The sequence below is a fragment of the Xiphophorus maculatus genome, chromosome 20 (genome assembly GCF_002775205.1).
Source record: "Xiphophorus maculatus strain JP 163 A chromosome 20, X_maculatus-5.0-male, whole genome shotgun sequence".
Lineage (NCBI taxonomy): Eukaryota > Metazoa > Chordata > Actinopteri > Cyprinodontiformes > Poeciliidae > Xiphophorus > Xiphophorus maculatus.
The window spans coordinates 8,432,733-8,458,880 of NC_036462.1; the positions used below are offsets into that span (position 1 = coordinate 8,432,733).

The 26,148-nt window shown below is 37.8% G+C and overlaps 1 protein-coding gene across 9 annotated transcripts in view; it reads left to right on the top strand.

Annotated features, from left to right (window-relative positions):
• LOC102227521 (ankyrin repeat and SAM domain-containing protein 1A-like) overlaps window positions 1-25,427 on the top strand; it is a 55,549-nt gene extending 30,122 nt beyond the window's left edge. For 3 of the 9 annotated variants that reach the window (XM_023325128.1, XM_023325127.1, XM_023325134.1), the window contains 12 exons: window positions 2,249-2,347; window positions 3,589-3,735; window positions 6,386-6,493; window positions 9,828-9,998; window positions 11,250-11,387; window positions 11,537-11,608; window positions 13,611-13,694; window positions 13,811-13,948; window positions 15,043-15,219; window positions 18,908-19,006; window positions 19,736-19,833; window positions 24,812-25,427. In XM_023325128.1, coding sequence (XP_023180896.1) covers window positions 2,249-2,347; window positions 3,589-3,735; window positions 6,386-6,493; window positions 9,828-9,998; window positions 11,250-11,387; window positions 11,537-11,608; window positions 13,611-13,694; window positions 13,811-13,948; window positions 15,043-15,219; window positions 18,908-19,006; window positions 19,736-19,833; window positions 24,812-24,869 — 1,389 coding nt within the window. In that variant the 3' untranslated portion in view covers window positions 24,870-25,427. Of the gene's footprint in view, window positions 1-2,248; window positions 2,348-3,588; window positions 3,736-6,385; window positions 6,494-9,827; window positions 9,999-11,249; window positions 11,388-11,536; window positions 11,609-13,610; window positions 13,695-13,810; window positions 13,949-15,042; window positions 15,220-18,907; window positions 19,007-19,735; window positions 20,426-21,723 lie in introns of all 9 variants that reach the window. The other 6 variants (XM_023325129.1, XR_002751866.1, XR_002751867.1 and 3 more) reach the window with 6 other exon arrangements.
• Window positions 25,428-26,148: the final 721 nt, after the last annotated feature.

The window sequence follows — 26,148 nt, forward strand, 5'->3', positions numbered from 1 at the left end:
CTCAGTGGAAGGCATGTTGGTGGGATTGAGGAGGTCTTCGAAGTACTCCGCCCACCGGCCCACAACGTCCCGAGTAGAGGTCAGCAGCACACCATCCCCACTATAAACAGTGTTGGTGCTGCACCGCTTCCCCCCCCTGAGACGCCGGATGGTGGACCAGAATCTGAATTTTTATTCAAACCATTTTGTTGAAAAAGTAAACTCAATTTTTATTGGAGCTGCTTAGGTGACTCATCACCAGTGGGTTTATGCTTGCAATGAACTCAAAAACAGTAAGGAATGAACATGTATGGTAAATTATTTGCTTTCTTATTCCACCATTCACCATCATTGTCACACCTTATACGCTTGCTTAATATTGTGTAGCCTTACTAGAAACATCTGGTTATTAAAACTATTAATACTTTTAAAGCCAGTAAGACCACCTTCGCTCCTTGGTCCTCATCTGCATTTTTTAAACTGAAGTTTATTACTTTAATGTTGCTATTTTTGTCTTACTTATAACAGAAATCAGTGAATTTTCTTCGGCGCAGTTCTGGTGCGACAGGAAGCTCCGCATAAATGCTTCACTGCACCTACAAACCACTAACGTCATAGCTGAAGATACTGTAGTGCAAAGTTCCCCCTTACTCTCCTGTTAGAGCAAAGGGGCTGGCGCTGGCATGGTTCAGCGAGGCGCTCTGCACGTGATGACTGCTGTGAGATGCGGCTTTTGAGGGATCATAAATTATGAACAGCTGTGCGCCCATTCTCATAATTTTTACACGATTATCATTTTCTGTTCTTTTCATGCCACCACAAATGGGGCGGCAGTGGCTTTCCTTCCCTCTGCCTTTATGTCTACACGTTTCCTTTCAGACTAAAAATCCACATAATTTCTTTCTTTTTTTCTCATGGTTTGCTGCTCTAATTTCCAAACAAATGTGGCAGTGAGGCATATTGTCTTGTGTGGAGCATCCAGAAGTTGCCCATCATGCATACACATTGCATCTCTACCATATTAATATTGCATCAGACTCTGCAGCCCTTTCTGTTTCGGTTGGCATAATGTGGAGCTGAACTTACATATTATAACACATAAACCTATTTTTCTTCATCAGTTCACCATTAACGCCCACTGCATCTTGAAATAGGAACATTTTTTTTAACAATTGGGGCAGACCAATAGAGCAATTCTAATTCACTGCTGCTTTAACCGAATGCATTTAGTGAGATGAAGGACTTCTTCCATGGCTACATCTGCAAGTCGTATCCGATTAAATCAAGCCACCATAGCTCATAAGCTATGTAAGAACTGAACCATACATTCCCGTCACATGTTTCAAATGCAGCATGAAATAATAAGTTTGCAAAGTCCCCCGAGGCATCATCAAACTTCAAACTGTGTTAATAAACGCGGAGAATCTATTTTGGGCCTCCCTCACGTCTGACCCAACTTCATTTTGACCTTTTATTACAGCGATCAGTGAGTAATCTCCTGACTGCGCCCTGACGCTGTTGCATCGTGTGTTCAGAAATCAATCCAGTGAAAGCTGCTTGAGTAAAGACAACAGAGCATTTTAACATTCTTTCTCATTTTTCTGGTTGTCTTTGTGACTTTTTTCCTGCCTAAAAAAAGAACAGAAGACAAAACCTCTGGAGCTGAGCGTGAACATCTCCACGAATTAGACAAGAATCTGCTTTTTAGACATGATTTCAGGGATTGGAATAGAGTTATAATTGTGGATTGTTTCCACAGTCTTAATCAAACAGGAATTGTGAAACAAATAGTGAAATAATGGATGTAATTTTGCAACACACACCAAGACAGCAACTCGGTGTGTGTCTGTCTAAGGCGTCCTGTAGATGCTGCTGCTTTGGAGGCTTTGTTCTCTCTGAGTCGCACCAGATTAGATTGATTACTCCTGGCATGCACATTTTATTTGACTTCATTGTCCTCCCACTCTGTTGGTGCTTGTGTCAGAGATGTGCATATTCTGTGTGTGCACATGTACAGCTATGATTAGCTGTTCTCAGGAAGCGTGTAAAACAAGTAACAGTTTTATTGATTGGATATTTTCAGAGCAAATATTTTATGTTCATATGTGTGGGAAGCAGATGTACTACGTGATATGTAGGCCATTTTAGCTCAAAGCTGTGGCTGAATGAGGCTGTTTGCATGGATGTTTCCAATGATTTCATCCATGTGGTTGCGCTTGTATGTGGATGAGTTTATTTGCATGTTTCTCTCATGTTTGTGCACATGCAGGGAAGTAACGTGATGGAGGACCAAGATTTAAGAGACATGGGGATCACTGACCCAGGGCACAGGAAGAAAATCCTCCATGCAGCACGTGGCTTGCCCAAGGTACTTAACACCACATCCAGAAAAATAAACTCCAGTACTTCAACAGCAGATGTCAATTAGCTAAAATGAAGTGAGATAAAGATTGTTATTGTGAATGGATGTAAATGTGATATTGCTCCCTTCAGGATTGGTTGGAAATTATAATCTGTACATAACAGTAATCAGTTTTAGGCTAACAACTAAACCACAATTGAAGCTGAAATGCTCATGAATGGATTTGTTTTGCTTTATTAAAACATAATTCAAAAGTGAATTGCAATATTAATACATAAATATGGATTTTTGTGCAGAATTCAGATTTTCACTGCTCTCCTTTTTTTATTCGTTAATTATAATCTTAAACTCAGAAAAGAATAAAATTTCCTGATAATCTACTTTAGGAGATTCAGTTTATTGGATGGAAAGGTGGATAGGTGGATGGCTTCACAAGTGGATGCAGTGATGATGGGGGAATTAATACTCTTTTTTTACTACATAAAATTATGAGCTATTTGTTATTGGTCAGATTATTATTTTTTTCTGAACAAGACATAAAAAGTCAATTGGTTTACAAATTGCTGTGTGACTAGTTCAGAGGTCAACAACCTTTTCCATTCAAAGAACCACTTTTGCCCCCACTACTACAAAATAAAACTCACTTAAAGCTGAAAGAAAAAACAACAACAACAACAAAAAAACAGTTTTCTAGATATGTACTACATGAAATGTTGAAAGCTAATTAAATTTGCTTTTAAGATTAGAGAACCTTTTATTTTTAGATTCTGGAACAAAACAAATCTGCTTTTACAGAAGAAAAAAAAACTATTTTGTAGAATGAGATGAGATTTTCTATAAATGTGGAAAATGAAGAAATATAGGTAGGATAGTTTGAAGTTTGCTACTTTTTAAAAGCCTGTTTTAGATATTAAAAGCGGTTTTTGCATAATAACTAATGGAAAAACTCCTTAAATGACAATTTCTTGTTGCATACATAGTCAAAGTGTTTTTCTTTTGGTTCTGTAAGAGCCGCATTGGACTGGCCAAAAAGCCACATGTGCCTCTGGAACCCCAGGTTGCAGACCCCTAGACTAGGTGAAATTGTCTATAACTTGAGACTCTATGTTAGGATGACATGGCAGAACTCTGCATTGGAAGTAGAACTCAAAAAGGAAAATTGGATTTAGCACTGCTTCCTCTTTTACTCCTAATTTGACGTTAACATCACAGTACTTGCTCTCATATGCCTGTCTTTCTCTCTGTAGGTGAAACCACTGGGTTGTGATGGCAGCACATCTTTATCCTCTTGGTTGGACGTCCTTGGCCTGCATGAGTATCTTCCCAACTTTCTCTCTAATGGCTACCGAACCCTGGAGTGTGTGAAGAACTTGTGGGAGCTGGAAATTGTCAATGTAAGAGTTGTTTAAGTATTGAACTTTAAATGTTTAGCATGTTACAGTGAGCTGTTATGAAATTTCACTTCTGTGGCAATGGAAACTATTTCTCACTGAAGCATAAATGTTGTGGATTCTGTTCGAGGTTAAGATGCACTTAATACTCGAGTGCAGAAGAATCAAAAAAGTGTTTCAGTGATAGAAACAATTTCCATAAAACTACAGCTCAGATGCTTTATAAATCATAGAGTAATTAGTAGATAAATAGCAAATAAAGTAAATTAAGCTGAAAAGAGGGTAAGGGATGACAGAAAAAGTCTAATTTGGTTTTGTCTTTAGGGAAATAGTGTGACATTTTATGGTAATCAGTGATTATAAAGGATGACTAATTTCTTATGGTCTTAAAATGGTTGATCCACCAGAGAGATGCATGTTGCATTTTCAATCAAGCAGTTCTTAAAATTGCACACATGTTGAGTGCAGCTTTTTTTTAATGAATTCTCAAAGGCCGTTAGAATTTGTTTGTAAATGTCACACATCATCTGTGACCTTTCATTAATTTGATCCTTGTTTATTGCTTGACTCAAGTCAAGTTTATTTGAATAGCACATTTCAGTAACCAAGCAGTTTGAGGTGCTTTATATGACAAAAACATAACACAATTAACATACAAAAACTGAAAGATAATATTCCAGTGGCAGAATAAAGAGAAGAAATGAAAAGTTGTATTTCAGACCAGAATTAATCAATGTTTTATTTATTATTAATCAAAGGCAAGCCTTAGCAAATGGCTTTTAGCCTTGTTTCAGCAGTTTTGCAGTTTTTTGGAAGTTTATTACAGATTAGCGCAACATAATAACCACTGCTTAAATTCCTAATTTAATTTTGTTTGGTCTTGGACATTCTGACAAATATATATGCTTTGATCAAAACCTCTCTGTTGTAACTGACTTCATGTTCAGTGCTGGATCTAAACTTCAAACTCAGTCTCAGGTCTTTCTACTGGACTATCCTGCTTGTTAAAAGAAAATTAACTACCACAGCATAATCCTGCCTACACCATTTTGCATGGTGGGCCTGATGTGTTCAGGGTGTCAGTTACCTGCCAAACAAAATGTCTCTTGGCTGCTTCTCTGATTAACGCTCTCCTTGCTCGGCCAGTCAGCTTAGGTTGATGACCAAGTTGTAAAACACTCATTCTGTATTTGGATGATTTATTGATCAGTTGTCTACGTGTTCAAACCTTGCATATTGTTTTACAGCTGAAAAAGACAGTGTGCAAAAGATTAGGTGTTACAGACCCTATTGTTTTGGTTAACTTGCAATATTTTCACATTTTTGAATTTCATGGATGTTCACTATGCTTAATGGAATGGCTTTTATCTGCTGGAAATGTATTAGATTTCAACCCTTTGGTAATCACCAGTGCGGTTTCTAACATTTAGATCACTATTATGTGAAATGTTATTTATTTTAGCATATTGTGTGTTAGCTAGTGCCATGTTTATTGAGGACAACCAGGCAAACAAAGCAGATGAACCTTAGTGTCCTCTATGTGAGTGGATAATAGCGCAGAAGCTGAGAATGAATGTGCTTGAAGATATTATATTATGTTTGCAGCGTCTGGTGGCAGTAAACAAAAAGGCAGTGGTGGTAAAATTGCAGAAAGAGCTGCAGTAGCAACCGCCAAGCTTGCTGCCAATGCAGTGTGAGAGGGATGGTGTCCAGCAGACTGCAATGAAGAAAGATGGGGGTCTGAGTGCGCGGCACATTACTCTCAGTGTGCAGAGCAGCAAGAACTGCCTGTGAGCATCTTGGCAGAACTCTCTTTGCCCATTACATTTTCTACATCCTCTTCAGCATTTTAGAGCGAATAGCATCTGGCTTCTTCTACGATCCAGGTCGCGTTTCCAAAATCATTCCAAGGTTCTTTTCACTAACGTTGTGTTCACTGGTTTTGCTGGAGCTTTTGTGGAGAATAAAAACATAACCAGAAATTAAATGCACAGACCATTTGCTTCTTCTGCTTCTGAGTAATAGAACCGATCAGACAAAGAATTACATGGGCTTGTTCTGAAAGGTTTTGTACCAGGAACATAATTGCAAATGTAACATTAATCACTCAACATCCACCCTTTGAGGATGAGCATGAATGTTAATAGCCAATTATGCAAATGCATAGTATTAAGGTGATGGGATTTTACTACATGAAATGAATATTTGCTTCATCCTGCAAGACTTTTAGACATATGAGCAGATGTGGTCCTTGTAAATGGTTAAACAGAGATTGTACTCATGGTTATGTTATTCTGTTGTGCAATTTTCCGTATTGCAATCGGAAAATACAGCTGCACTGTCTATATATTTCTGGATAATGTTCTGAGGTCCTCTCTGTTTTCGTAGCTCATCATCCAAATATGGCTTGTGAATTTTAGAGTGTCCCAAGAAGGACGCAGTGTTGTACTTTAGGCTCATGGCAAAACAGATTGAAGCTGAATTATTGACGAGAGTCACTTCTGTTTGCCATCCAGTGAAGAGTACATAGCATCAAGACCGCCAGTGTGTTTTTAGATTCATCTCTCTTAGCTTTGTCTGGATAAATTGTTCTGTATGAGATATTCAGATGACTGTAAAATGGAAATTCATAGAGTGATGCTGTTCCCTCCAGGTTATTAAGGTCGGGCCCTTAGGCCACAGGAAGAGGATCATTGCATCTCTAGCAGAGAGACCCTATGAAGAAGCTCCCTCTAAATCCCGTCGGCTGTCCCCAATTATGGTAAGACTGATTATGAAGTTTACATACTTAACACTTAATCTGCCCTCATTATTATGTTGGTGCTGCCTTGTGGGAATTAGCTTCCTACAAAAAGACATGTTTGGCAGGGAAAATTGTGAATACATTAATGTTTTCTCAGTAAAGATATATTTCTAATGAAGTTGTTGACATGGTAATTATATCAGATGTTGGTAGCAACTCAAATAAAAAGAAATCAACACAGATAAGTCCACAAATGTGTTGTAAGTACCCTGAATATCCAACTGAAATATGTTAAATACTAGTAGAGACGCTTTTTTTTTTTTTGCAATGACACATTCTGATTGGATCAACTATTACCTTTTCTTCCCCTCAGCCTGTCTTCAAAAATCTTGAAGGTTCTGTGGGAATCGTCTCAGACATTGAGTTTTTTTCCCCATAAATTTTCAGTTGGTTTTAATTCAGATTATGGACTCATCTATACAGATTTATTTGCCTTCTTTAAAACTACCTGAGAGTTTATTGACTGTGTTTGCAGGATTCCCCAAGTTAAAAATACACTCTGGTTTCTTATTCAGATTTTTGTCCAGACTGTCCTGGACTAGACCAGCTGCTATTGACTGGAACTGGTATAGAGGATGATTGCTTTCTAAATATTGTTAGATTTTAACTATTTGACTTTCTAGGCCTTTTTGTGTTCAGTACTCATTCCCTGTGTCATTCCACCCCATTTATTACACATAGCTAAATTATTTGTTTTATATATGGATTACTTTGGTTGCTGCTAATAGTTCACTTAGAAACTTATGAAGTGTTTAGTAGAAGGTTTAATCTCTTTAATTCATAAAATTTCTGAAGGGCAGCTAAGAAAATTAGCTAGTCTGAATGTAGCAAATTTAAGAGGACGTTTTATACCATCACAACTGTAAAAATGTCAAGCAATTAGAGAAAGCTATGGAAGTCTTTTATTTTAATCTGGGACAAAACATAAAACACTGTTACCTTTAGCAAAAAAAATATTGTCTAAAGATCCTCAAGCTGAAGGTAAATTTCCAGGCTTATTCTCTGGTCTGGCATTTTAAAAGTCATGAGTCATTAAAATAGAAACAAAACTATTTAAACAAGTAAGAAAACAAAACATAAGAGAAAAGTGCATAAGCATAAAATTGGCACAAAGCAATAACAGCAGAGAAAAATACAAAGAGAAGAAAATTGCTGCTCAGTATCGGCTGTGCGAGCAGCTGTGTTCACAGATTTGTCTCTGTTTAAGCCACTGTTTCACTTGGGAGCTCAAAGCTCTACAATCAGCCAACTTTGTTATTACTGGTGGCAAGCTAGTCTAAATATGGGATCCTTTGCTTGAAAAACAAGAAAGTAAAAAAAAATGTTTTTCATCTTCTTTTAATAACTCTCCATGAGACTCTTGGTTATGTTGACACTATTTTCTGTTGTTTCCCTGACAACTATAGACTGTAAAACTGAGTCATTATTACCAAGTCCAAGGCAAAAGGCAGGAGAGAAAAGGCAATAACTGTATGAGCCAGATTATTAAAAAAAACAAGTGCTGATCAGAGATGAAAAAGCTTGTGGAAGACTGCACTGACGATGTTGGGGTGAATTAGCAGTTACATTGCGCAGTGCTGCAAGGGTTGTTGAAGAAAAAAAGACAACATAAGGAAAGTTGTTTTCACTTTGACACTTGTCTAAAGTTATGAGTCTGTTTTGATTCAAAAGCCTCTCAAGGCCGTTGATTATCCGTATTGCTTTTGAATCTCTTTCTGCCACGTTTTTTTCCTTCCACTCAACATTCCGATAATCTGCTTGTTTGAGCACAACTACCTTCTGAGCACTACTTTTTTATGACTAACCCTTTTTGTGTGTTCAATGATGGCCTGCTGGACAAGCATCTGTTCTGCATTTTCTGCCATAATCACATAGGCCGGAGTTTCCCAATTCCGGTCCTCAGGCCTCCCTGCCCTGCATGTTTTAGGTGTTTCCCTTCTGCTACACACCTGGATTGAATATATGGGTGATCAACAGGTTTCTGCAGCACTTGATGGTCATGCAATCATTTGAATCAGCTGCTCTGTTATAGAGGCACATCTAAAACATGCAGAGCAGGGAGGCCTGAGGAACGGAATTGGGAAACGCTGACATAGACTATTGTGTAGCTATATATTTTTTTCTAAAATAAGAATCCAATTTTATTTTTAGCATTGAGACCAATTTTCTAATATTCTGATCTTTTGGTTTTCATTTTAATAGTAAAAATTAGCATAACTAAGTATTTGACATTTACCACAATGTGTGCAACAAACCTTTTTCAAACAAAATTGCTTAAATATATTAACCTTTTGATGAAATTATTGAAAAGCACCTTTAATCATGATTTGCAGTTGTTTTTGGGATCAGGCAGGAGGAATGGAGACCTGACAGATTCACATTCATCTTCTGGCATTGTTTGAGAAAATGGTGACTGTGTCGACAGCTATTTTCTGCATGAGTGACAGGGGTAAAACATTTAATATCCTAGTATTTTTTTTAAACTGCTAGAAAGGTTTTTGAACTAGCATTGCTTTACATGGTGAAAATCTACTCTTCAGTGAGTATTTCCCAAGAAGCTATTAGATTAACTCCACCAGAATTCCTTTCTGATTCTCCAAAACATTATTAAACTAACGTTTTTCAACTGCCAGTAAGATATTTACACCCCATAACAGCTATACCAACTCTCACTGAAAAAGATGTGACCTTTTGATTATTTAGACTGCAACACTTTCCGTGGATTCTTTAATAAGGTGCAGAAATAGCCTTTCTGTAATTTAGTTGGTACAGTAGACATCCCTAATGTTCATAACTAGAAAGGTAGTTCAATTCTTATGCTCTATATAAACCGTAACAGTGTTTTCATTAAACAGCATTTATGTTTATATATTTTGGATGAGTGGAGATTAAACCCTAATAGAGCAGAGCGATATGGACTTAAAGTTTTATTTTGTGGTAGTATTCTGATAACATTAAAAGTGATGATAAGAACTGCTTTTTTTTTTTTTAAGGTAACTGTCTGACTTCAAATGTGTGTCATAGCAATAACAGCCCCACAAACCCAATATAAAATTAACCAGTATCATGTGGTAAAATGTTTTATTTTTAATTCATTACAGGAAAAGGTGTTTGAAATGTGAATGTGATTCAGTACCATTGGAATACAAAGGCTGATTTATCAGGCAGATTAAACTGGGCTAAAATAAACCAAGAGAGCAATCTATTGTCAAAAGCTTGGACGGAGACCAGGCAAACCAGTGCTGTCACAACATTAATCTGCTTGCTGTGCCTGTGTGTGTTTCTGTGACAGTTCCATGACCTCCTATCCCAGACCACTTCGCCCCTCAGTCAGTTGGACCCCTACACCAGTCGCTCCATGGACATGCTCCTCCCCCTGACCGAGTCGGACCGGAGGCGAAGAGCAATCGATCAAGACTGCAGCATTTCGCTGCGATCCTACAATGAGAGGCCGCGTTCTGTAGTGAGTTTCAACTTCTTTCAGTTGGATCTCAGTTAAAGAAGCCACCCACTGCAGCTTATTATAAGAGAATTAATGGTTTAAAAAATGGAGGAGGATGCAGCATATTTGCTTTCTTCCCAGAGGCAGAACTGCTATGTGCATCTGCAGTTTAATATAGCGGTATAATTAGTGGGCAGATTTTAATTCCATGGAGCCTTGCTCTAAATAATGCATCTCTGTCCATTTATACACAATTATCAAATGAATTTTCTTTAAAACATCTTAATGTGGTAAGTTCAAAATAAATTAAATGGTAACATTTCAAATCCTACTGCTGTGTCCTATGGTTATAAAAACTGCATCTCGTTGCATTTATTAATATTTTTCATGTTCAGCAGACTAAACTCAGTCAATTGTCCCTCAAGGCTTAAATAATTGGATGAATTTATTCAAGCACAGACAAAAAAGCTGACACAAAGGTTTGCAAGATTTTGGTCCAAACCCTTGCAAAATTTATTACAAATGTAAAAAAAACAACAAAAAAAACATTCATTTTCAGTTTGTTCTCTTGCATTTTGCACAGCATCATACATTTATATGAAAATAACATCAGTGGATGGTAAAATATGGCTGCATTAAATAATAACTCAGCCCTGCAGCTGTTTTTCGTCTCATGAAGCTCAGCCTCCCTGGGTGTCTTGGATTATTTTGCGTGAGAATGAGCTAAAAATATCTCTGTGATCAAATTTTAGCATTTGCTAAAGGTCAAACTGCGACACAAACAGTCAAGCTTGCACGCCTGGTCTCTGACTCAGTGAGGCAAAGAGAGAAAAAGAAACAACATTCTGGGAATGAAGGAATATGTTGTACTGCCTGCTTTAAATCACGTCTTAAATCAATACCTTTCTGATAGAACTTTGGTGTGTTATTATCACAAGTATATTTTATTCTGACAAGTGATTTATGAAGGAGCTCAGCAGATCCTGCACTGACCTGAAGGCTGAACATGCATGAATATTTATGAGCTCGGATATCAAAAAACGACTTACCAAAAAGTGCTGACCAGTCAGACTTCAGACGCTTTTGCTTTAATATGCAGCAGTTAGAGGTCTTGTAACTCAGCAGTTCAACAGAGACACAAATTAGTATCCGGAGTCAAAACGTCTTTGAGTTTTCTTTGAATGTATTTACCCAAAGCAGTGCAAAAATCCCAGTCTTACCTCTAGGAAGTGGGATGCAGGGCTGTGACTCTGCATCTTTGCATCTCTGCAGGACAGACACAGTGAACGACATAAAGAGTCTCGATTAAACCTCCGGCCGCCGAGCCACTCTGCCACATACGCCACCGTGTCCGCCTGGCATCACCAGCCTGAGAAGCTCATCCTGGACTCCTGCAGGTACGAGGCAACAGTAAGTATCCCTTTCTGTCTTCAGCACACAGGTGGAAACGTTTCAACCGTTTTAGTTTCATAAAATATATTTTTTTCTTCTCTTTACTTGGTTTTGATTGTCATGAGCAATGAGGATACTGAATTGTTTTGATTTATCTCTCTCCTCAGTATTTAGGATCATTGATAATCAGGGATTTACGGGGGATTGAGTCCACACAAGATGCCTGTGCTAAAATTAGGGTGAGTTGAAGAATTTTGCTTTTCTTCCCACTCCAACCTAAAAAGAACAATTACATGTTTTTGTTCTGAAGTTCGCAAACATTTATCATGAGAATTTGAGGCTTATAATGAATAATTTAATATTTTTATTACAAAATTGTGTCAACATTGCATACACAGGCTGTATGTGTCCCTCAGAAGGTTTGTCCCTGCATTTTGGAATAATTCTAATTGAATATTCAACATTCTTTGGCCAAACTGACATAAAATATCTTCAAATCAATTGGTTTCCTGGGACAAGACAACTTTAAGCTTATTCCATAATTTCTTCCATCAGATAGAGGCCTTTGGAAAAACATTCCTGAAACATCATGTTAGCTTGCTTTTTCCCTTCAAAACACATTTTTGATATTGGCGTGCGTTAAAGGTATATAACATAGTTGTACTCACCTTGCATTGTACAAATACCAAGTTAGTGAAACTCAGTGTGATGCAACCTCCACTATGCTTGACAGCTGGCACAGTGTTCTTAGGTTTGAAAACTTCACCCTGATCCAAACCTTGCTCTTGTCATTTCCACTCAATTGTGATGCAAATTGTGAGCAATTTTATTTGAAAATGATGCAAAAAAGGAAATGCAATTTAGACATGTTTTCATCTTCTGGTTAGAAGAGAATCAACCAGAGCAAGCAAAGTGTAATTTCATTGGTTGTTGACGTAACTTATAGCTATTAAAAAAATAATAGTATGTAGTTTCATGCCTCTAGTAAGGTCTGGAGGTTTAAATTTTGGACCAGAGGCTTGTTTCTTAGTCGGCACCCTCTTAAGTTAATAGCAGCATAAAACTGGTGTTCAACAAATTCTTGAATTCAAATGTGGCTTCATAAAAGACAGGGTCTTTTGAACAAAAATGAAAAAGGTGTTTCAAAACAGGGACAAACTTAAAAGTTAGGACAAAAACAAAAGACAGAATAATTGCTACTTTGATAAAAACATTAATGACAAAGTTTAGAAAGACTTGGCTGCAATGGGATTAGGTGGAGTGGAAGACCAAAGAGTGTTTTGTGCACTGCTCAAAAAAATAAAGGGAACACTTAAACAGGTGTTTAACACTTAAAGTGTTCCCTTTATTTTTTTGAGCAGTATATTTTAACATGAGCCAATGAATTTGTGGCTGGTGTGTAATGATTGCCTGTTCAGAGAGGACTTTGGAGTGCAGTGGTGAATTTTGGATGGATCATTTGTTACAAATTGGATGGCAGAGCTGGAGAGGACACCAAGCTTTTTGGAGTGAGCTCTTACATACCCTTCTGTAAATTACACCATCACAATCAAACAAGAAAATGATGGTCATTTAAAAAAAATAATTAGTTTAGTAGAGAATGTGAAAGAGAAGAGCTGACTTTTAATTTAACCTCAGACTCATTTGTCAGTGCAGTTTGAAAAGGACAGAGTATTGTCTGGCCAGATTCCCGAATATTTATACTCAGTAACCTGAGTAGAGGTGTCCTCTGAAGGGTGGAGGTACTTGGGGTTTTCAAAGGCACAAAGCCCTTCGTATCAAACCACATGACTTGGTGGCATGGTGATACAGTTGGTAGCACTACTGCCTCGTAGCTCATAGAAGGTCAATGCTTTGCGAAGCATTGACCTCAAGACTATTAAAAATCTGCAGACTATTTGCTTAAAAGTTTGTGTCAGAAAACCAACCAATTAAAATCAATTTCACTGATTCTAACACCAACAAGGGTTAAATAATAACCCAGAATGATGTTACAAAAACTGTTTGTTTAAAGTGCAACTTACGGACAGATTTCACAAATATTAGTTTTGGTGTTTACATATATTTGAGTTGCATAACCTGCAACACCTTGGAAAGCTCCAGATTAACATGACATTCATCCCCATAAAGAGTGTATGTATACTTCTGACCAAAACTATGAATCATTAAATCTGGGGAAATGAAGAATAATCAGTTTCTTTTTTTGAAACATGACAGTTATGTGAATCTTGTTCATTTCAGAAATCAAAGGATTCCAAAAAGGGCCCAGTTGTCATACTGTCCATCACCTACAGAGGTGTCAAGTTCATTGATGCTGCCACTAAGGTAAAGTGATATTAACATCTGTGCTAACAGATATAAAGATTTCAACACAAAATTTGCTGTCAAATTGATGGAGATTGATTTCTTTTCACATTTCACCTCATTTCTGTCTCCAACAGATGATAGTTGCAGAGCATGAAATCAGAAACATCTCGTGTGCCGCCCAGGACCCGGATGACCTCTGTACCTTTGCTTACATCACTAAGGACTCTAAGAGTGGCCACCACTTCTGTCACGTCTTCAGTACTGTGGAAGTCGTAAGTATTCAAACCAGTTCTAAAATGTGGGAAATGCAAACAAACATGTGCACCTGTTTGTTATTTTGTCAGGAGTTATAATAATCATCGCTCTTTGCGTGTCATCAGCTACCTGCAGTTAAACTTGTATGCAAACATCCTGTTGGCATTTTATTTTATCTCTCTCATCACATCAAGTCTCTACTGTTAGATTGAATCACTTTTCACACAAAGTTTTGCTCAATGTATCAGTAACTGTGAAAAGGTCAACAACAATCACTGCATTTTCTTTTTGTGTGTAGTGGGATAATTATCAGTCATCAGTGTCAGCAGTCTGTGAATTGTCTGTGTTTTTTAAGCAGGAAGAAATTCTCCTGAATCTGTTTTCTTTTAGTTGTTGTTCAAGACATTTTAATATGTCTTGAACAACATACAGCACAATACATTGTGCTGTATGTAGCCGTTCAGGGCTAACGATTCATCTATTAATATTGCATGTGCTCATCATTTTGTAGTAATTAAGATTTGTAAAACAGAATCACATTTGGTAATAGATATATTGAAAAAGAAGGCACATACTGCCTTTGTGCATAACAAAGCTTTAGTTGTAAACAAAGTTTTATGCATCTTACACGCAGTGTAAGATGTATAAAACAGTGTGTATGCATCTTACACTTAAAAGATGCACTTGAAATTCTACATATTTTGGAATGCCACAAACATCACCATATTTTTCTGGGATTTTAATCACAGGTCAGCAAAAAGTAGGAAGTGGGAGAAAAAAAAAATCTAAATTCTTTTACAAATAAAAATCAAAAACATTATGATAAGCTTTTGTGTTCAGATTCCATTCCTCTGATCGCCTTAAATAAAGTCCAATTTAACCAATTGCCAACAGACTTTGGGGAAATTACAGGGAGGACATGCAGGTGGCTTCACCTCATGCAGTTGATGGGGATATGGATGGAGTGCAATATACCAAACAGCTTTCAGCTGTAATTGTAGTAAAACGTGGTTCTGCAAAGCTTTGAGTTATGGAGCCTGAATAAAAATGCATAAAACATTTTTGAGAGTATACATGTCAGTTAATGTTTCAACTTTTTTTTCTTATTTAGATCCAAACATATGAGATCATCTTAACACTGGGACAGGCATTTGAGGTGGCTTATCAGATGGCAGTTCAGTCCAGGGCGAGACACTATGTGCCTCCAACATCTCTGGGCTCAGAGTTCATAGAAACCAAAACCAGCCGCCCAGTGTCTCAGTCGTGGAACAGCACGAGAAGATCAGCGGTGAGTATCAAGAAAGGAGGAAAAAATGGTTTTTATTAGGCTTTTCTTGTTATTTGAAGTTGTTCAATGTTTATAAGGTGAAGGAACTGGTAGAAATGTGCAGTTATGGAGTCATAATTCAGAAAATATACACAGGCCTCATGACCGAGTTCTCTCCCTCCGCTACTCAATTCCCAATACGCCACCTACAAAGGAAGATTTGCTGTGTGTGGGGGAAAAAAGTGATGAGTCATTACTTTTCCACCAGCTTCCACTCACATACCCCACAGCACTGAGAGTCCATCCCGATCAGTGGAGATTTTCTATTGGTGCATATGCGAAAAAAAAATAATAAAAAGAAGTGATGAATGAAAGCTTTATTTGTTGCTCACAGGCAGATGAATGATACACTGCGGGTCAATTCTAAAGGCTCAGCCCCCCCGTGGGAGGACACGCCCGCATGTTCTCACCTATGATTGAGTGGGCTGCGTAATGTTCACGCAGGTCCCCCAGCGGGGCGCATTGACATATTGACCTTTCTGGCAGCATATAATAGGCGTTCAGCAATCACTGTCACCTGAAAGTGTGTGTATGCTGTAGGACCAACTGCTTATGCAGAAACACAAATCATTTTGTTTTACCACCTGCCGCTTGCCATAAAATATGGAGTATGCACACATCTGCATAATGAGCCTGGCTCAGTGTTTAGGTTTTAGATGAGACGGGGACTGATTTTTGTCATCTGTGATTAGTTTTAATGCTTCATGCTGCTGCAAAATGTTGTTGGTTTAAACAGATTTTATATATCATCCCCAAAGTGTTGTTAACCGTCTCCTGAGCCCCATCCCACAATGTTACAGTTGTTACAACATTAATGGCTTTGAATGTCAGGAAACCAGCAGAGTTTAGCAGCTTAATAAGGACCTGTGCGTCTCTGTTAGGGCTGCAACTAATGATTATTTTATAAATTGATTAATCGATTAATCAGATAAAAATATTCATTTAAGCTTTCTTTAATATAAGAAATATACTAAATGTACTTTTGTAAATAAATGCAATAACATAAGAAAATGCAATAACATAGCATTCCTGTAGTGTATGCTTAATCAGTTGTAGATTAACTGATTAATTATTGTATTAGCTGATTAATAATTGGATAGCAAAAAGTTCTTAATTAAAATTTTCTTTTTACAGAAACAATTTTTTTTTAATGTCACTTAAGCCACGTGAAATTAAAACTATTCAGCTTGAGGAGTTCTTATAAGACAATGAATTCTTTTAAACTTAAATGAAGATGTATATATTTATGGTACAGCTTTGAGTAATTGCTGCACTGCGTACGTTGTCTGTACACTCCAGTTAACGATTAATCAGTTGCTAAATTAGTTGGAGATTATCTCAACAACTGATTAATTATGAATCATCCGATTAATTGTTTCAGCCCTAATCTCTGTAAACTAGAGACTCAATGATAAGATCATTTATTTCAGGAATTCATTATATAAAAAAAACTTGCATACTTTATGGATCAATTAAAAATAAGTGATAAATGTCAAATCTTTTTTTCTGTTCATTTTGATAATTTTGGCTTGTAGTTAATGAAAACTTAAAATTCAAGTTCTCAGAAAATTAGAATATTTTCTTTAAAAAATAGGCCAACTTAAAAAAGGGGGTTAATATAGAATGTCCACCTATTTGAGAACTGTGTAGTGTCCAGTGAACAGAATAAATACTTGGTCGCAGCTCATTTTACTACTTACTGGGGTGTTAAGGAAGCCCAGGTTGGGTTAATGGTGGCCTTCAGCCGTTTTGCATTGTTGGGCCTGTTGTCTCTCATCTTCTCTCTCTTATGAGCATCCAGTCTGCGCAGATTATTTTTTTCCCATGGATTTTCCAATCATGTTGGTGTTTTGGTAGTGTGGGCAGGCACCAAGAACTGCTGGAAAGTAAAATCAGTATCTCATTAAGCTTCTTAGTAAAGGGAGCCATGAACTGCTCTTAGGTTTGCTGGTAGGTGGCTGTGCTGACTTTGAAACTGACTAAACACAGCGGAGCAACACCAAATGGAATGGCTCACCTAATCATCACCGAAATATTAAACTGCATCCAGAGCTTCTAAGATTTTTTGTCCTCAGATAATAAGAACTTGATTGCAAATTGAAATACAACATATAGTTTCATCTAAAAAATAAGACTTTTTACTACTGAGCAACAATTTAGTCAATTTCTGAATTTCTCAGTTTCTTAGCTTAGGTAAGACTCTTCTTGTCTCCAGTATAATAGTGGCTTACCGCAAGGAATATTGTAGCCAATGCCCTGGACATATCTGTGATCAAGAAGAACTGACTCAGTATTATGCTTCACAATCCTTTTGAGGCTGTGGTTTCCCCTGTTAGTTGTGCACCTTTGTCTGCAATTCTTTTTCCTTCCTCCAAACTCTCCATTAACATGATTGGAACAGCCAACTTATTCAAAAAATACTTTTCGTGGCTCCTCCTTGCGCATCATGCAAATGTTGATGAGCAGGTTCTCCCCATAATTGTGTGGGCTGCCATGATGAGTTAACATAAACTTTCTGTCCTCAAACTGATTTTGAGTTTTCATAAGGTGGAACCCAAAATCAACAGAAATAAACACTATTTATTTAATGGATTAATATTTAAATTATATGACTTTTAAACTGAACTACTGACATAAATTACCTTTTTGAGGATAATCTAAGATGCACCCGAAGTTACTTAAACATCCCCTCCCTCAGTGCTGTGAAAATGTCTTCTTTAATTGCCCTGAACTGTTTTAAAATGTAAAAGATGTCCTAAGTATATTCTTGACAGCTACATGCTTGGCTTTATAAAAAAAGACTAAGCCTAAAGCAAAAGTCAGCCCCCGCAGAAGCAGCTGATCTACGTGGCGAACCCACATCTAATTCCAGCATTTCAAAAATGATGTGGAAGAATCTGACACCCCACTCTTGCTCTTTGTTTTAAAGTAATTAGGAAAGGCTTTTATGGTAATTGGTAATTAGTGAGTGTCTGCCAGATTCAAGGCTTGTTCAAGTTACTCTGACAGATGCGTAAATGCAGAAAAGATCCAAAAGAAAAAAAAAATCAGTGGCTACAATTCACAAAGATGCAGAAATAAAAATGCAAAGATGGGGATGGATAAATGCCAAAGAATAAATAAAATGGGCTTAGCAACAATTTTGCCAAACAGCAAAATGCTGTACATATCAAACAACCACAAATCATATCTGTACTGTAAATGCGGGGTTATTATTTTGGTTTATGGTCGTCACACACCTCCGTGGGATGCGTAAAGGATTTTTCACACGGGTAGGCTCACTGTTTCATAATCCGTCCGTGTGTGTCAGGCATGCAAAAAGAGCTGCTGCTTATGACGAAACAAATGAACCTGATGTTTAATTAATCACACTCTGCTCCACCCTCACGACTGCAACGCGTGCACACCACATCAGCATGTGTAGAAATCCAAAGCTCTGCCGTCCTCGGCTGCCGCCGCTGCTAAATGGGATTAGGACGGTTGTTATTCAGAGCCAAAAATCCCCGACATGAAAACAGATTTTTCTAATGATATTCCTGTGCTGCTCCTGGATTTCTTCACTGTCCATTTAATGCTCTGTCCCTCCTCTCCTGCCTTCTTTTTTATAACATGTCTTTGTTCTTGTCTTCTCGGTCCTCCTGCTTCCCAGGGCGCCCCTCTGCTCGAATGCCGCTGCTGTCACTGTCACACGTGTACTACCCACCGTCCTTCCTTCCTCCCGTTGCACTCTGTTAGCCCTGGAATCCAGGTCCTTCTATTTCCTTTCCTTTTTTCAGCCCTCAGTCACCATACATCTGCTTACACACCTGAACCTCCCTTATATCTATTTTTATTATTATCATTATTATTATTATTTTGGCAATGCTGCAGTGCACTTTGACTCTTTGTTTTGTGGTTCTTAATATTTTGGAGCTCATAAAACCTCCTCATCCCTTTATTTTCCCCATCTCTCATCTCCATCTTACATATTACAGTTTGAAAATGAAATTAGCGGAGGCTTTGTGGGAAAAGGTGAAAAGGTCACGTGGTTCTAGTGGCTATTGAGGGTTAAATCCATTGCAACAATATTGCCTTTGGTTGTCTCAGATGGATAGTTGCAAAATGCTTACCTTAAGTTATTCTTTTAGCAATTTTGAAGTAATTCTGTCAGAATAAAGTATGAAGGAATGTGCATTTTGAATGAGCTGCTTCTTAACTACTAATCAGAATACTCTTTAGCTTCCAGAGAGTCATGTGTCTGGATTTGCTGCTGCTGCTTACAGAAGCTGAGAGTATTTTCTGTCAGATATCATCCATTCTCTGTGGATTGAGCCCTCAGTGTCTGTGATTATAGCCTGATCACTGGACTGACTGTACCTCTAATCCACATGCACGTGTGTGAGCTGAGGACTTGTCAGTGTGGCGCAAATGGCCTCCACTGCCACACGTCTCACACCTCCTCCTCTCGTCCCTCCTCCCTCCCCACCCCCTCCGGCAGATCGACCCCCTGGAGATGGATGCCGACATGCAGTCGCTGGGCAGCACCACCTGGCTTTGTGACCAGCGGGACTCCAACAGGCGTCCCGTCAGCACCAAGTACGAGACCACCATATTCTGAGGCCGGACTCTCTCCCCGCCCAGCTCCCTGCCACCCCCACGGCCCCCATCCCCCGCTTCTCACTGCACCTCCCTCGTACTTTTTTCCTCTACCCTTGCATCCGGTTCTCCGGTCTTCTCTTTCTCTCACGGAGAAACACACAAACACACACACACTCACAGAGATATATACATGTGAGCCCCGTGCCTTCTCACTGTGATGGTATAGCATCCCTCAGGGCTGCCTCCTCCTGCACCTTCCTTTGCCCCGCCCAGCGACCCACGCCGACCTCCTACATGCCATGACAAACGCTCCTGCGGCTCCCCCTCGAGCTCCCACAACATCCCTGGCAGCCCCTCCTTTGCCTGTTGCTGCTGCAGCTAATGGTGGAGCCCTGGAACAGATGATCCTGGACTGATCTCATTTTACAGTGGCCCTGCTCTCTCAACCAAACTGCCTCTTCCTCCTCATCCTCCTCTTCTTGACAACTTGCATCTGCCTCCAATTCCCCGATAGCTCCCAGAGGTTGCATCTTTATTCTTTTTCTTCTTTCAAGACATTTTTTTTTGGTTTTCTCCACAGGCAAAACAAGTATGTTCATTTTTGATTTGTTCAAGCTTGACTTCACAGCAAGTTCAAGTATTTTTAGCTATGTTGGAATGATTTGTGTAAGGCTAAATTGGTCTATAGGCTTAACTCTTAAATGAACAGTTTGACATTTTGGGAGAAAATGTTGATTATTTTCTTGCAGAGGTTTGAGAATAGTGATAGCCATTAATATTTTTGTAATAGAGGCTCAGTTTTGTTCTACATATTATGCATTTAGACATGCATAATATTTTAATATTTATTTAATATTTCATTTGGGCAAAGCATGTCTCTGCAGGGGTCAAAATCTAAGTTTGTAATTACTCTGTGTTACAGAGGTCATGCTGTTGCATTCAACATGGCTCCCACTGTTATTTGTCAGACCTGGAGTATAAATAGTGGATTTTATTGAAAATGGCATCAACAGTAATTCCTCTATCCTACAGTAGAACTGGGGGTCTACTAATATTAAAATCAAGAAGGAAATGAGAAAATTGTACTTATAGGGTAGTAAAAACAGATTTTTCATGCTTTTCTTAACATTTATTTTGATTATCTGCAGTACATGTTTTATTTAGATAATCAAACATTATTAAAATAAAATTTAAAGATGAATTGAGTAAATAAAAATGTAGTTTTTAAGTGTTCATGATTTTTTTTTTGTAAATATCTACCTTCACATTAAAGTCAATGGATAAATGGGCTTCATTTACAATAATTTCTTTAGGATTTATCTGATGAACAATTATTTCATCATATTTGAAGATGGATTTTTTTCCCTAACTGAATACATTAGCTCTAATTAGACATTGGATTTAAAAAAAGAACGTTATTTCTAAAACATGTTTATGGTACTAGTAAAAGAAAATAATATTTTCCAGACTTTTGCATTTGTTAATAATTGTTTAGGGAATTTAGACAAAAAAATATGAGTTTGTTGGAAAATGTGTTTTTATTCAAAAATTTGTTGTATTTTTAACATCATCTGGGGTCAGTTTGTTTCTTTTTTTCTTTTGGATGGATTAGAATAAGAACAGAAGTGTAATTCACATGCTAATATCAGCATATTAACATTTACCCACGGTTATTAGTTTTTTATCAGTCTTCATTCTCTGCAAGAAGGCAACTACATTGTTCTCAAAATATTGACCTGTTCCTTTAAGACTCCCAACGATATAGACTTCAGTTCTGCAGAGTGACTATGTTGTGTTCACATTTTTAAGTATATTTTTTTTATTTTTGACTTATTGATTTGTTTTCTTTCAAGACAGTTATATACTTTTTTCTTTCTCCATCTTTAGCCTGTCCTGTCTTACCAGGCATCTACCACTGTGAGGCACTATGAGGAGGCTGCTTTGCTAGCATGGGATGCAAGATGGACAAATAACATATATATATATATAAATATATATAAGTGAAAGACAAAAACAGCAACATGCAGCAAACAACCTGTATTTTTTTACTCATTTGTACAGTACTCATAGTAAGACCACATATGGATTGGTCACAAATCTATCACTGATGTCTGAACTCAAAGCGGACTGAGAACTGAAACCTCCTTACACAATATTGCAGTAACTATAATTAACTAAAAAAATCCCACCTGATCCCCTATCCTGCCAAACTCCAGCACCCAACAGCTGCACGCCTACAAACAGTTTTTAACAAACAGAAAGGAGAAGAAAAAAAAGCTACATTTTGGATTTCCTGCTGTATCTAACTGTGACTGGCTGGGAAGATGCGTAGATGATGGTGCAGGTTTGTTGAGATGAGTCTGGCCTTGTACTGCCCAGTGCCTGTCAGCATTAATGGTAGCACTGAGAGCCTGCAAATCTTCTTCATTTAAAAAGCAAAACTAAAAGCACTGTGTTTAAAACAAAAAAACAGCACTATCCCTTTTAAAACTTTGTCTTCTTACAGTGCAAGTGTAGTATTAGTGCATTTTGTGATACTTTTTTAAAGATGGGAGGTAATTGAAAACAGATTATAAGTATCTCGACAGAGGTAACAACATAAAGAGAAGACAATGAAAAAGAAGAAAAAATCAAAAGTAAGCATATTTAGGATGTTGGCAGTAGTACAAAGCTTTACTTATTTTTGTAATCTACAATCAAAGATCAGTTCATTGAAGAAATAGTTTAGGACTTTTGAAATGATGATATGATAAAAAGAAAAAAGACATTAATATCTTACCTGCAGTAAAAAAGTCTTTTGGTGTCTTCATTCATACAAACAAAAAATGGTCATGTCCTGAAGGCTGAAGTTAAAAAGTAATATGAGAGGGGTAATTACCAAAACTGAAAAATGTTGTTGTTTTACGTACTTCTCTGATATCACTTTTCTGGTTGACAGTTATTTAGATTGAAACTGATGAGTATTTACATAGAGAATTGGGTCAAAGGAGATGTGCCATCAATGGCCTTCCTGTGTGAAGCACATGCATCCATTTATCATCTGTACTTGCTTCACCCTTGCCAATGTGCGATGGGTTGGGATGGTATTGGTGCAGACTTCCAGCAGTATTTCGGTGAGAGGCCTGGTGCTCTTTGCATGTGCTACATTTCTGGTCTTATAATGTAGGTTGGACAAGCAAATCCCTCTTTTTTAGTGCTAAGTTTGCACTTTTCTGGCACGATGTAATGATGCTGTTCGCTCTCCCCAACGTTTAGCTCTCAGACAAAAATAGAGGCTCTTCTCTAACATTTTTTTATTGTTACTTCAAGACCAGAACCAAAAAAATCTAATTAATTCATTCTGAACTTAATGAAGTTATCCTTAAATTTCAGTTCATGCATTCTGACATGTTTGCATAACTTACTGAATTTTGTTTTAAGCTTTGACTTCAAGACCAGGTTTTGTTTAGTCTAAAGCTATCCACAGATTTGAAATCAAGCATATTACTCTTTGGAAGCTCTGGGCAGAAACACTTTACAGGTTCTGCTCTCTGTACATTTTTAGTAAAAATCATTACGTAAATAATCCTCAATTTCTATGTAAATAATTTTCAAGTGCTGTGTCAATGGTTGAAAGGTTTATAAAATAGCGTTCTCACATAAATTAACTTATTTTTAGAAAAACAATGCAGATCAAAAATTATTATTTTTTACAAACTTTAGCTTTATATGAGACCATTACTATGACTATTTCCATGGTCCATTTTCAATTGCTGTTACATTCAGGAAGTTATTGTTGTTGCACCTCCTCATATGTCTATTTAGAGAGTAAAAAATCAAAAGTTTCTATTTATATAATCTCCAAACACAAGCATTTATTTTGTCTAAAAGTTCTTAAAAAGACTTTGCAAAATTGCTGTGACATATTAGAGATTGTTTTTTTTTTAAGATGGTAGAAGTCCACTTAGTGTTTTTAGCTGTAACTTTCAGCCTCCAGGACTAACCAAGATGTTTCCTGTTAACAACCTTCTAACATAACCTCGCTTCAAAAATCCTGAGCTGTCTCTTTAACACTAATATATTTATGAGCCTCCGGCAAAGATTGATGCACATTTCCCTTCATGGTAAGCTTATTATACATGATTACACGTAGCTTTCTATTTAACTCCATTTCCAAATTTGGTACAGTACAAGTAAAGTATGTCACTTCACGTAACTGAGAGTGTTCTGTTTTTTCCGTCTAGTTAATGCAAATAGTATGTAAAGCTGGAAACAACACATGGTTATGTTTTAAACCAAGTATTTTCCTCCTGCACTGTGATTGAAAAAAGAAAAAAAGAGATGCTGATTGTGACGATGAGACATGACTGGGTGCCCCCTCCTGTGCACTGCCAACCGTGTGTGCTGTTCGCTTTGTTTCTGTCTGTCCTTGTGGACGTTTGGACTGCTACATCGCTGGCCGCTGTCCTTGTTTCTGTGTGCCGCAGGAGGATTGAGAGAGTTCTTCTCCAAAGACAGTGTGTCTGGAGACTGTATAGATGTAGCTGCTGTCTGTGCGGCACTGTGGTTGTGTCATTGCCACTTTGTTCTGACTTTTATCTGTTAGCTTCCACTGATGATGCATGTTTGGCAGTGTCTTTGTGTTTTGTCCCCTCTGATGCATTTGGCCTGAGCAGTCTCTGTATGTACTGTACTGTAGCAGCGTCTCGTCTCCGCTCTTTCATCTGCCATATGTCTTTTATGTTCCCACTCTCTGTTTACATGCTAATTCATCACCCATCCCTCCGTTTCCAGCCTTCTCACCATTTTTGTCACTCGTCCCCTCCATTTTGTGTGTCTCCAGGACAACCTGCTCTCGTATGGCTGCACACTATAAAAGAAAAAAAAAAAGCATTACACTTTAATGAAGAGCAGCTATTTAAAGCGAGAATTGGTAGCATGATGTGGCTGTGCATGTACCTGTCCTCTTTTTAACATTCGTATTCTCCCTGTGTAGCTCGCTCCAACGTTCAAGTTTCCGGACACCAAGCTGTGAGTTGAAGGGGAGCAGCTGATGCGAGTGTGTTTGCGTGTGTTGAATTAGTGCACAAAGCAGTGGGAAAATGGTTAAGAGAGAGAGAGAGGGAGAAGGGGCCAACCAGCGTTACTCTGACATTTAGATCTCACTCTAGATCTCACCTCCTGCTCCTCCACTGCCCCCGAGATGAATTCCCAACTCACAGTCAAAAGGTAACTTGTGGTCCCACATCACTGGCTGAACAGGATCTGTATATCACTCCTGTCTTGAGAAAGGTCAAGTCTACTTCCTGGCCTCCGTGTCACTTACGGATTTTGTCATGTAGGTACTGTTATGTATAGAGCACTGTAGACCGTTAGTAACATAGACCATTAATGAGAATTTCTGTTGATTCAGGTCTACTGAAGATAGCAAGAGCGCGGTTTGAAAAAGGGTAACAAAAAAGAAAAAAATAAACTGTACCAGCATACAATGCTTTGCCCATATTTGTGGTCAGAGTACGGTTTGTTGTTGAAAATGTGATACTGTTTCAAATTTCAAAGCAATATTATATTCATGATATTAAATAATACAAAGACTAAACAAACCCTCCTAAGTCTGTTGTCAGCATTGATTTTCTTTACATGGCTGAGCAGTTAAAAACAGACACATTACACCAGCTGTTTGAAATCAAAAGTGACATTACAAGATGGTAATTATTGTACAATTGTGCTTTCATTGTTTCCCCCACTGAACAAGATTAGTGGGTGGTGCGACTTCTAATCTAAACAAACGATTAGCCCCGTTTGTGCCTCTCTTGTACTTTATTATTTTCAAGTTGCAGAGCTGAGGCTCTCACTAATCTTTGGGAAGAAAAAAAATTAAGAAAGAAAAGAAAAAACAAAGATTAGTACTGCTGTGTCAGTGTTGTTGGTGTTCAGAGAACCATCTAAGTATGGACAAAAAAATTAAATGTCAAGTGACTGATGTTTATCGGGAATGACTTGAATTACAACACTTCACATTCTGCAACATATTTTTAAACACAGATTTATTTACCTTGTATTTTTACGTGCTGTACTAAACATGTAAAAACAAATATATAACCTCTGTAACAATGTCAGTAAAGTTTTAGCAAAAGAAACAAGTCAAAAATCTTTGTGGCACAGGATCCTGGAAATCCCCCAAAACAACAAGATGAATTGTTAACAGACCTGACATGTTTGAGGCTTTCTGAACATTTAGCTTGCAGCTAATGCACAGCTCTGTAACTTCCCATCCACCTCACAGCAGAAAATTCACTCAGTTATAGGAGCATCCCCACTGTTTTCTCACAT